General features: G+C 56.8%; 1 protein-coding gene across 5 annotated transcripts in view; it reads right to left on the bottom strand.

Annotated features, from left to right (window-relative positions):
- CGN (cingulin) overlaps positions 1–12216 on the bottom strand; it is a 61247-nt gene that overhangs the window by 18659 nt on the left and 30372 nt on the right. For 2 of the 5 annotated variants that reach the window (XM_044990971.1, XM_044990972.1), the window contains 9 exons: positions 11731–11943; positions 10304–10452; positions 9606–9747; positions 8844–9056; positions 8052–8258; positions 6970–7227; positions 5411–5581; positions 3791–3952; positions 486–575 (listed from right to left, as the gene is read on the bottom strand). In XM_044990971.1, the coding sequence (XP_044846906.1) occupies positions 486–575; positions 3791–3952; positions 5411–5581; positions 6970–7227; positions 8052–8258; positions 8844–9056; positions 9606–9747; positions 10304–10452; positions 11731–11943 (1605 nt within the window). The remainder of the gene's footprint in view (positions 1–485; positions 576–3790; positions 3953–5410; positions 5582–6969; positions 7228–8051; positions 8259–8843; positions 9057–9605; positions 9748–10303; positions 10453–11730; positions 11944–12216) is intronic. The other 3 variants (XM_044990973.1, XM_044990974.1, XM_044990975.1) reach the window with 3 other exon arrangements.

Raw genomic sequence — 12216 nt, 5'->3', positions numbered from 1 at the left:
ACTGTCTAGTTACTGGAGCACCAGGGCTCCTGGGCAACTTCCCACCTCTGGGGAAACTGAGGCATATCTGCAAAGGGAAGGGTTATTTGGTCATTGTTCAATCGCAGCAGCAGCGAGGAGCCCCAGGCATGGCTCAGGACCCCATTGTGCTAGGAGCTATACGGACACAGAACGAAGAGATGGGTCCCTGCTTCACAGAGCTTACAAACGCAGGGTGCTTAGACTAGCGGGGCCCACGCTTCATAGCTTCTGTCAGCCAAGCTTATTGCACACCCCAGGGGCTCCCTGAATCCCTCCGTTCCCCCCAAACTCCATTTTTGGCCCCCTCCTGCCCCCGTACCAGGGGCCCTCAGTCTCTCCCCCATTGCAGGGACTCTGTGCCTGCCCCCCACCTCCTCCTCACACCAGGTCTCCATTAACCCATTGGATGACGCTGGGCTATGGTGCGGTTTTCAAATCCTTCCCTTTGCCGCACACTCCCCTACCTGGTCTCTGCTGCGGTTAATCCGGTCAGTCAACAGTTCCACCGTGTTCCTCTCCTCGTCCAGTTCCACCTCGAGGCGCTTGGATTTCTCCTGTGAGCAGAGCCTGGGTTATTCTAGTTTCTAGCAGAGGACCGGGGGGGTGGGGGGGTTTATGGGACACTAACACCCCCCACCCCAACCTTGGATCAGACAGGGCGGTTCACAGAGCTTTGTGGCACTCCCAGGAGTTATGGGCTCACTAAGAAATCAGTGTGCTCAGAAGTGGTGACGCTAGGCAGTTAACCCCAAGAGTGCTGGAGTAAGGACATGAGCGTGACAGGGACTCGGTGGGAGAGCCTGGTAGGACCCCCAAGACCCTACTCCTGAAACGTGAGCCATGCAAGTTGGTCCCTGGGCCTGTGCAGAGCCTCACTGCCTGTTGCGGGGCTCCGAGAGCCCCAGCGGGTGCCCCTCCCGAACAGCCTGCAGGAAGGAGATGCCAAGCACCCTTTCCGGGAAGGCTCGCTGATTTCAGGTGCCCAACAGGAGGCACCGTTGGCTGAATTTCCAGAACGCTGAGCGCCCGGAACTGGAGTCAGCGGCAGGTGGCCCTCACATTTTTCAGAGGTGCTGAGCAAGGATGCCTCAAGCCAGGCAACCAGAGATCAGTGGTCATTTTGATACGGCGCTGACCCCAACCCATTAATCCCTTCCTCACAGAGCCACAACTTTCTAAGGACTCCCACGGGCCAGGTCGGGGGACGAGGGGGCAGAAGGGCTCAGGGCCGGCTCCAGGCACCAGCCCAGCAAGCAGCTGCTTGGGGCGGCCAACGGAAAGGGACGGCATGTCTGGCTCTTCGGTGGCAGGTCCCTCACGGAGCGAAGGACCAGCCGTCGAATTGCCGCCGAAGACTGAAGCGGCGGCAGTAGAGCTGATCGCGACCGTGGCTTTTTTTTTTTTTTTTTAAAAACACTGCTTGGGGCGGCAAAAACCCTGGAGCTGGCCCTGGAAGGGCTTCAAATTTGGAAAGCTATTTGTTCTCTGAGGCCAGACAGGAGATACCTTGGCCCCCAGCAATTGCAATTTAAACTCTCTGAAGGGGGGCATTTGTCAGCCAACTTGCGGGGGAAGGGGGGGAGAAGAGAGAGAGCGCCTCCTCTGGTGAAATCCCTTCTCCGGTGCTTTAACAGGCTCGCTGCACTGCAGAGCACTGGGGATTTCAATGCACACTGCAGCAGTGAGCCAGTTAAGCAGCCTTAGGACCGATCTGCCACGGGATTTGAACCATGCTTGGAAATAAGAGTTTGATCCCTAGTTAAGTTTCACTGCTGCTAAGCTGGCTTCAAACCATATCGTTTGCACAGACAATGCAGAAGGTTCAAGCGCATCTGAAGACTTTCCAGAACTCAAACGTGGCTGGGAAAGGCCTGATCTCCAGACACCGTGTCCGTGGCTGTTTGGGTTCTGCTGTCTCTGCTCTGTTCCATATCACAAAAGCCATTTGATTTTTCTAAGGGATTGGTTTGGGTTGGATCTGCCTGGGAGCTCCACCTAAACATACTGGTGAACAAGGACTTGGATTTGATCCAAAGGGATTTAAGTTTTACCATGAGACTGGTTGCAAATCACGACAGACCTGCACAAAAGACTCAAGCCTGCTGTTGGCATTCAGATCAAAATAGCGGCTTTATAAATCCATAAATAAAGAACCCCTGAAACAGAACAAGTCTCTGCCGTGAACAATTATGCTGCAAGGCTTGAAAGAGCTGAAACTAAATCAGTTACTTGGCAATTAAAGACAGTGTTAAACAAAAGGTCCTGTTTCCAAGTGAATGTGAGACTCTGAAGACAACTCTGCCCTCTGCTGTTAAAGGCAGGCTTTGTAGCTAGCAGGTTTTGTGCCACAGACAGCAGCAGATGCTCTCCTGGATTGAGTGCAAGCTTTCTTACTTGGGGTAAACTCTCAGCTCTCCCTCAAAACAGAGTCCTTGTCATTTCTAGCCAGGCAGCTCCCAGACTCTTGCTCCCTGGCGATTTTGTCTCACCATTACACACAGGGGCAGCTCTAGGTATTTGCCGCCACAAGCACGGCAGGCAGGCTGCCTTTGGCGGCTTGCCTGCGGGAGGTCCCTGGTCCTGCAGATTCTGCGGCACGCCTGCGAGAGGTCTGCTGAAGCCACGGGACCAGCGGACCCTCCGCAGGCATGCCGCCAAAGGCAACCTGCCTGCAGCCCTTGCGGCGACCAGCAGAGCGCCCCCTGTGGCTTGGCGCCCCAGGCACGCGCTTGGCATGCTGGTGCCTGGAGCCGCCCCTGATTACACAGGTGCGCCAGCTGGCTACTCGTAAAAACTTACTTGGTTGCTTCTAGTCTAACATCTACAAGCGTTTGGTTTTAAAAATCCCAGTTACAGCAGATATATTTGCTCGTTAGCAATTGCCTTTAATAGCACAAAGCCCGTGGCTGTTGCAAGAAAGTTTGATCATTGTTCTTGAGTATCTGTTCAGAGCCCCACAGCCTAGGATGAAAGAGTCCTTCTTAAAAAGAGGTGAACATTTGGGCTCTACTAACTCTGATGGTTTCATGATCACTATGGGGAAGGGGGGCAGGGTTACGTCACAAAAGGCCCCCAACATGCAGTCAGTGGGAGTTTGGCCTAAGAAAAAGCTGTGACTATCAGGCTCTTTCTGTCCTGCTGGCCCAGAACCTCAGCAATCAGCATTAACTGACCTGCTGCTTGCACGTGCTGGAGGAGAGAGCAGACCGCGTGCTTACAGGTGCTCTTGGGGAGACGAAGTGTTTGACCAGCACCTGCAGAGCTGTAGCACTAAAACAGGCCAATCCAGAGGCTTGGACTCCAGTGAGACCCAGAGATACGGCCCCCACCCACTGCATACTCATGGATGAGACTATGGGTCTGTGTCCCCCAGCTACGCCATTACTGGGGCTGCAAGCATGAGAGGCAGCACTGGTACCAGGGTGCCAGGGCAGTGTGGCCGGGGCTGGGGTGCGTCGCACTGTTCTGTTGCAGTTTCACTGTCCCGCCCGTTCTGCGGGGGAATACAGAACGACACTACATTCTGTGCGTGGGGATTTAGTGCCGGTGAGACGTTCTGGAGGCAGACGGCACAGACAGGATCACAGCAAGGAGGCCACTGGAGATGGGGACTTGGTCATAAAGACTCTTCCCTGAGAATGAGCTCCCTCACGACCGCTGACTGCTACAGCCTTCCTGGGGGGACCCTCATGCCGCCAGCACTTGAATAAGAACTCCTACGTTGCAGAGGAGTCGAAACCGGCACTAGGGTCAAGGAGAGCAAACAAACCTCCAGCGCTTTGACCTGCCGAGAGCGATCGTCCTGGGAGCGTTTCTTGGACTCCACCTCCTGCTCCAGGTTCTGCAGGCGCTGGGCCAGCACCTCCTTATCCAGCACGGCACTTTCCCGCTCGGCCTGGCTGTCCTGCAGTGCTTGCTTCAGCCGCGTGATCTGAGGGAAGAGACGGCGTCAGAGAGCTACCGCGCTAGCCCAGCGTTCCCCCAGAGCCTGCAGAAAGCTGCATGCGCCAGGCATCTAAAGATCTCCCCTAGTAACCACACAGGCTGCCTCACAGGAGCAGCAGCGGGACAAAGCAGAGGATCATGGTGGGGGGAGAAACAAAGGCTGGGCCAGATAGGACCAGTGTGGTGCCAACCCTGGAACAACCCACCTAGGGGCCTCTGGTGATACCATGTGGTTGATGCTTGCTGCGCTAGCGAGCCCTGCAGACAGCCATGGCCAACCTGCTTCGGCTGGAGGAGAGGAAGAGAAAAGAGCAACAGGCTCCCGTTCCTGCACTGTGCGGCAAGAGGAGATTCTTCCCCTGCACTTAGACCAGAGCCTGCTGAGGACACATCTGGGCACCCATGCATAGTACCAGTGATCTGCTCCCTGCATACCGGAGAACACCCCGTTCTGTCATCAGGGTGAGTAACAGGTTTAGGAGGGGCCAGACACCACCAAGCTACATCCTTCAGGTAGCGAGGGGCCCTCTGGACGGCAGCTGGATTCGGAATAGCCGGGCAGAGCTCTCCAGCCCTGCGAGCACACAACCCCACCCCACCCGCACATTCTGGGGCCCAGCACTGGGCTTGTGGGTTTCACAGGAAGCACCTTAGAGGTTTCTGGCCTCAGGCAGGCCGAGACGCTGCACTTTCACTCGGACGGCAGGAATTACTCCAGCTTCGATCTGTCCAGTCTGCGCTCCCAGTCAGAGCAGAGCAGCTGACTGAACTCAAGGGAGATTCCACTACCTGTCACTCCTCTTAGCCAGGGAGGGCCAGCCCAGCTCCAGGGGAGGGAACCAGAGTCTGTCCCAAGTCCCCCCAGCGATGCAAGAGGGAGGCAGACTCTTTCCTGGCTCGCAAACAGAATCTCCAAGTTCTGACTGCAGGATCTTTATTGCTGCCCATGTGGGAGCCAGACGGAGCCCAGCCCGACTCTGGTCCCTGCTGGCACTTGCTGTTACAGACGCTCATCCCTTTACTTGTCTATTGAGCAGATCTGATCTGCGATTGCTGGCGATACAGCCCCCACGATGCCCTTGAGCACAGCTGCCTTCAAGGATACAAAGCAGCCAGTCTCAGATAGCGCAGCCTCTCCCACTGGAACTGGGGGCAAGGGAGCTCTTGTACTGTCTAGAGTTACGTCGGCTTCCGCTCCCGCATTCTCCCGTGTTCTAACCGGGCTACGTTCGCCTTCAGATCAAGGCCTGAGCTGAGCAGGCAGTTTGCCTGAGGCAGGGAAGATGCACGACTTGGTTCCACTGGGTAATTTGAAAGTGGACGAGGAACGTTCACATCTTCCCAGTGCTAGTGATTCCTGGCAAACGCATCGCAGATGCCCTCTCCCAAGACAGCCCCTGGCAGGTTGTGAGCAAGACGAACCACCCAAGAGCCGGCGGCCTACCTCGTCCTGCAGCCGGCCCATGGTGAACTGCATCTTCTCCATCTCTGCACTGCGGTCCTTGGCCTGCTTCTGGGAATCTGCCATCTCCTTCCGTGACTTCTCCTTGTACTCCTCCAGCTGCGACTGCAGCATGGCCAGTGAGCTGTGGGACTCCTGGGCCATCTGGTCCAGCTAGAGCACAGGGGAAGGAGTACTCAGGAACCCACAATTAGTGCCCATGACCAACCACCTCCCCCAGACCACATGAGGATCAACGATGCCATTGGAGTCACACGGGGGATCCCAGCTAACTTCAATAGGAGTGGAGGGAAGGGGGCTCCATTAGGTTTAGCCCCACCATGAAGAGGAAGGGAAGGAAATATGAGGGTGTCCCTACAACACTGGTCAGTGGGCTGGACGTTCCCCTTTCCCCCCCACAGACATTTGGTTTGAACGACAGAGCTGAACGTCCGAAGGAGATGTGCAAAGCTGAACTCAAAGCAGAGATTTAGCACAGAAATGCCTGTTAAACGCCGCTGGCTAACCCGGCTGGGGCCAGCATTACAAAGTCCTTGCAGGTCCCCCAGCAGCACAGCGTAGATTTATACAGCACCTATCGCTGGGGTAATCCGAGCGCCAGAGCTCATCCTCCAGTGAATGTCATTAGCAAGCCTGGCGGGCCAGAGGGCTGCAGAATGGATACCAGAGTTCACCCTACAACTCCCAAATCTTCTAGCACCCAGGAGATGCCAGGATGCTGCATCCCCAGGGGTCTCCAGTGAGCCGGGAAGATGCAGTGGGTTTTATGGAGACTAGCAGGCAAGAAGAGCTCATCTGTGTTAATATCCTCCCCAGCTGGGTGGCTCAGCATCTTCCAGATGGCTCCATATTTCAGCTGGTTTTGCAAGGCAGCTCGAGTTACTCTACTGGGCAAGCTCCCAATGCCACCCCTTGGAGCGCCAAGCCACAGCAGCACAAGCCACATGCGCTCCAGCTAGCGGGCCAGCCCGCCGCGCCTGTCACTAGCCGGCTCTGCAGAATCCCAGCCCAACGCCAAGCATCAGCTCTGTAAGCCCTGGCGACAAATGGAGTTGGCAGCCATGAGACGAGTAATGATCTTCTGTCAGGCACTGATGCGTCTTAGTGTTACTGTTTGAACGCAGCCAAGTCCTGTTTTCAAGCAGGTTGCTGGTAGGGTGACCGGATGTCCTGATTTTATAGGCTCAGTCCCATTATTCAGGACTGTGTCTTATATAGGCACTTATTGCCCCTCCCCCTCAGCCCCCGTCCTGATTTTCTATCTAGTCACCCTAGTTGCTGGGCAGATCAGAATCCCAGCCCTTTGCAAACAGAGGCCTCTCCCCTTGCTGGCAGCAAATGCCACCAGTGTAAGATTGGTGGGGGAATTCAGGGCCTTTGTGTGAGCTTCCAAGGACTAAGATGGCTGCACTCCACAGAGACTACATGTCCCAGCATGCAGTGCAATAACTCGATCCAAGCAGCCATGGGACACCATAGGCAACACCTGGCCCCTCCCCCAGGCTTTAAGCTGGTGACATCAGCTGCGGAGTCTCACAAACCTCTCTGGTCAGCTTCTCGGTGGTCTTATCCAGCAGCCTCTTCTGCTCCTCCAGCTCATTCTTGGTCCTTCTCAGCTGCTCCTTCTGCTTCATCTCCTCCTGGTGCGAGGTGTTCAGCACCTGGTGCTCCTGAGACAGCCGGCTGAGACTCCTCTGGGCTTCTTCCAGGCGGCTCTCCAGGGACCTCTTGGCCATCAGCAGCTCCTGCTCCTGCTCCACAGCCTCCTCCAAGGATTCCTCCATCTGTCTGCGATCAGCCTGGAAGGGGAGGAGCTCTCAGAGAAACACAAAGCTCCCAGGGACTTCAGGGGCTGGGCTAGCTGAATATTTCTGTCTGGACGGGGCAGCATGGTCCAATGGATAGAGCTCAGGAGATGTGTGACCTGTGGGTGACCCTGGGCAAGTCCCTTCCCCAATGTGTGTGGGCTACACAACAGCAGGAGGTTGAGGTAAGGCAGCTTATATCAATCTAATTATGTCAGAGTACACACTACAGCCTTGCTCCAGCCGATACAAGCGCCCAGCTACACCGACATAACAACTCCATCTCCACGAGAGGCACAGGGCTTATGTCTGTATAGTTAGGTCGACGCAGTGCCCTGTAGATACTATGAATTACATCTATTGGCTCTCATTCCTGTCAACTTCACAGCTCTGCTGGAGCCGTGGTGGTCTCCGCTCCCGGCTCAGGCTGCCTCCTGGGCTTCTCAGCTCCCCGCTAGGAATGGAGCAGCTGACCGGACACCGAGCGTGGATCCCCCTGGGCTCTCGGCTCCCTGCCGGGAGCACAGCAGCTGGCGGGACTCTCAGCCCCCCTCCCACCCACCCACCCACTACCCCTCTAAAGTTGGTGGAAGCTCTGCTGGTGAGGACGTGTGCACCACTGTTGGAAAAATGGCAGTGTGGACACGCATCACGGGGCAGTGGCTGTAACTCTATAGCGTAGACATGCCCTGAGGCACTGACTTTCTTTAGGTCTGTGCAGCACCCAGCAGCATGGGGCCTTCAAGAGGCCCCTCTAGGGAGGAAGCTGGGGAAGGAGGTGGGTCTGTATGCAGGGCAGTGCTGCGGCCCTCGTGTACCTCCAGCTTGCCGATCTTCTCCCTGAGCCTGGCCTCCGAGCCCTCCCAGTTCTCGGAGAAGTGCCTGTACTCCTTGACCTGCATCTCCAGGCCCAGGATCTTCCTCCTCAAGTCGTCGTTCTCCTCCTGCGTCTCCCGCAGAGCAGACTCCACGGCCTTCCTCATCTGCTCCGTGGCCTCCTTCTCGCTCTCCACGGCCACCTTCACCTGCACGCCGGGCAAGAAAACATGCACAAGTGAGTCCAGGGCCAGACCTGGACACCATTCGCTGGCACATGGGAAGCCGGCACTCACAGGAGCAGGTCTCCAAAGGCTTGTGCCCAGCGGAGGGCAAACGGGCTCACAGGTGGAGATCTTTGCACAGAGGGTGCCCGTTCTGCTATGGCCCCACGCACAGTGAGCAGGCGTCTCTGCAAGAGGCAGCACCTCTTGCTTGCTGGGTCAACGGGAGGTGTCTGGGGGGCGGGAAATGGAGCATATGACGGAACTCCAAGGAGATGGAGGCAGCACACAGCCAGGCATGCCCAAGGGCTCAGCGATTTGCTGCCGTCTCAGCGATAAAGGTCTCAGGGGGAAGGAGCAGCAATACAAGCTATGCAGAAGGCGTCCCAGATCTGTGGCCTGGGTACAGTCCTGTGCCCGCTCCCCCTGAGCTGCTCTAGTCACTGCCCACCAGTGCCAGTTACCCAGGCGTGCAGCCTTCAGCATGCTGCCTTGAGGTCAGGCTGGGATAGGCATTCCCAGGGGTCCTCTACTATAGGGGGTCTGAGCTGGGAGGCCCTGGGCTCTTGCCTTGGCAGCTTCGTCGTAGTCCTTCCTGAGCTGCTGCAAGTTCTTCTGGAACTGCTGCTTCAGCTGTTCTACCTCCGTGTCACGGCTGGCCACCTCTTCCTGGAGCGCCCCCTTCAGGGCGGCCAGCTCCCGCTCCCTCTGGTGGACCAGCTCGTCCTGGGCCTGCTTCTCTGAAGCCAGCTCCCTCAGCTCCTCTTGGGCTTGACGCAGCTCCTGCGGAAGGAGGAGGAGGAGAATTGCTGACAGGCTTTGAAGAGCACTGAATACACGCACCAAGCTCTGGGAGTCCCGGCAGCGCTCACGAGGTAGCCAGCGGCCTACCAGAGCGGGAACTGGGCTCCCAGAGATTCTGCTACCCTCAGTATAGCGGTGGTCCACATTAAGACCACTGCGTCGTGGTAGCTAGGCCTGGGCAGGAAGTGTTTTTTCATGTCCCCATGGGGGGGGGGGGAGAGAGAACGAACCTTTTCAGCAAAAGATTCCCGACCTGCTCTAGCCATAACCCCCTGGGAAGCAGAGAACAGTGGGGCAAGCTCTGACCACTCCCTTACCCTGCCCTCTATGCCAGCGGTTACGCCAGTGGTACAGTAGCCCCATGTGCCACAGGGAGCTCATTTTAAGGCACTTTTCTGCTACCAGAATGGCCTGAAGAGGTGTTGGTACCCGTGAGAACCAGGCCCCAACCGTCCCGTCAGGCAGTTCACACAGCTGCTCTGTGAGTCAAGAGCCACCTTCCTTCTGACCACGCCCTGTCCATCCTACCTTCTTCAGGGCATCCGCTTGGCCAGCATCCACGGTGCTGCTCCTGACTTGGTCCACTTCCACCCGCATGGCCGAGAACCGCTCCCGCAGCTCCCGCAGCTCCTCCTCAAACTCCTCGCGCTCCTGTTTCACCTGCATGAGCCTGCATGCGGGAAGAGAAGTCGTGCTAGGTGGGCTCCCCATTGCCCCATGGAAGAACCATGGGGAGTCTGACCCTGGGGGAAGCTGGGCTGAGTGGGAAGAAAGCCTATGAAGGTCACCAGGAGGGGTGCAGAGACTCAGACGGTGGCAGCATGCCCTGTGCACGCCAGCCAAGCCTGAGCTACATGACCCCCCCGTCCTCCCTGGGTAATGCTGTGACATGATCAGAGAGAGGGACCATGCACCTCCTTGCCGGGCTCTGCATCAGCAATGCCAGTCACCTGTACGCCTGTCCACCGGCCGCATCATGGCTTCTGCCAGTGAGCCCAAGCCAAGAATCCTGCCTTGATTCTCCATGGAATGACACCCTAGACACAGCTCTGGAGACGTCCCCCAGTCACCTTTCCTGGATTTACAGGAAAGACGTTTCACGGGATAAAATGGAGCAGCCGAACCCTTTAGGGCCACTCTAGCCCCTGGGCAGATCGGCACTAGCTAACCACGCCCAGTCACAGCTGCGACCCTGGGATGGACACGGCGCATCCGTGAGAGCTCACTCCTGCTTGTTGCTGCGCAGCTCCTCCTTGTTCTTCTGGAACATCTCCCTCCAGTGGCTGGTCTCCTCGTTGCTCTCCTCCAGCTCCTTCTGGAGGTTCCTCACTATCGAGTTGATTTTCTGCCTCTCGATCTCTAAACTGACTTGGTCCTAGGGACAGGAACGAAGCTGTCAAGCATTTGCCGTTGGGTTGGGTGCATTTACTGCAAGGAGGCTGGGGAAGGTTATGCCTTGGTAGAAACCTCTGCAAAATTTACACGGGGTTCCTTATAGCTTTGCATGTACTCGGTGGATGCTGCTAATCATAGGCACCAACTCCGTGGGTGCTCCGGGGCTGGAGCACCCATGGGGAAAAATTAGTGTGTGCTCTGCACCCACCAGCAGCCAAGCTCCCTTCACCCCTTGCTCCACCTCCTCCCCTGAGCGTGCCGCGTGTCCGCTTGCTTCCCGCCTGGCTGTCACCAAACAGCTGTTGGGCAGCGTTAGCACGCTCCGGGAGGGAGATAGGAACGGGAAATGTGGTGTGCTCAGGGGAGGAGGCAGGGCTGGGATTTGGGGAAGGAGTTGGAATATTGGCAGGGAGGGGGTGGAGTTGGGGCAGGGGTGGAGTGGGGGCGGGGCCGGGAGCACAGGGGAGGTCGAGCACTCACAGGAAAGGGGAGGAAGTCAGCACCGATGCTTCCAACGCACACCCAGCCTAGATCCTGTTCTTCGTTACACCAGGGTCATCTGCAGTAGCTTCTCTAAAATCTAGGGAGCTCCTCCAACTGGATACTAGCGTAACACGGCAGAATTCAGCACCCCGGAGAGACATATCTGAGCCATCGCTTAAGCAAGTGATTTGAGCACCCCCATGTAGCGCTTGGTCAGCGGAGTCAGAAGTTCAGTGCTGGGGGAGGAGGAGTGCTAAGCACCGTGCCCCTGTTCACCGACCCAGGCATCGTCTGAGACGCTGCACCAGTTTAAGTGAAGCCGTGACCTCTTTTAAACCGGCGTTCGTTAAATCACTGAAGGCTGCATGGACGCTGATTCTGGTCAGCTGTGCGGAGCAGAAATAAATCAGGTTCTGACCAAAATGAGCATCCACGGAGCTTTCTGAACCAGCTAGAAAGCAGTTTAAGAGAGATCACACCCTAAGTTAAAACTGGTGCAACTTTCTGGTATAGCCCAGAGCGTCACCGTCACTGACGTGCAGCGCCCATGGCCACACCACTCCCTAGGATACTTTAGGGCAGGAAGCAAAGGTCGTAGCCAACCGAAAAATAACTCGGGGGGAGGGCATTTAAGGGAAGTGGGCCACTGCTATGATTTTCTATGGTTTATAAATCCAGTCCATAAGACGAGCAAGCCTTAATCTCCTAGCAAACGCCAGCCGTTCCCCCCAACGTGTTTGCTTTACGCTTCCATTTCACGCATCTGTGGCTTTACCTGAGACACGTCCTCCATGTTTCGCCTCAGCTGGTCCATGTCGTGCTGGTACTGCTGCGTCACCCGGTCCAGCTCCTTGTCGTGATTCGCCACCTCCTCCTTCAGGGCTCCTTTCAGCGCCGTCAGCTCCCGCTCCCGCAGCCGCTGATGTTCTTCTTGCTTCTGTTTGGCGTTGAGGACCTCCTCCAGCTCCTCTCTGGTTTCCAGCAGCTCCTGAGGGGAGGGCAGGGACAGAGATGCTTTCCACCACCTGGAGCTACACGATACATCTCTAGCAGTGCTGTAGAGAGGCAGTCTTGGCTGGTGGATAGAGCACTGGACTGGGACTCTGGCAACCTGGGTGACCCTGAGCAAGTTACTGCACCTCTGTGCCTCAGTTTCCCCATCTGCTCAGTGGGGATAATGAGCCTGACCTCCGGTGAGGAGGGGTGAAGGGCACTAGGGATTATTGTTGAGACGCTGATTCAGGGAGAGGCCCTGCTCCCC

The sequence above is a fragment of the Mauremys mutica genome, chromosome 17, assembly GCF_020497125.1.
Source record: "Mauremys mutica isolate MM-2020 ecotype Southern chromosome 17, ASM2049712v1, whole genome shotgun sequence".
NCBI lineage: Eukaryota > Metazoa > Chordata > Testudines > Geoemydidae > Mauremys > Mauremys mutica.
Note: the sequence above shows the minus strand (reverse complement) of the source record. Positions and strands in the feature narration are given on the sequence as shown.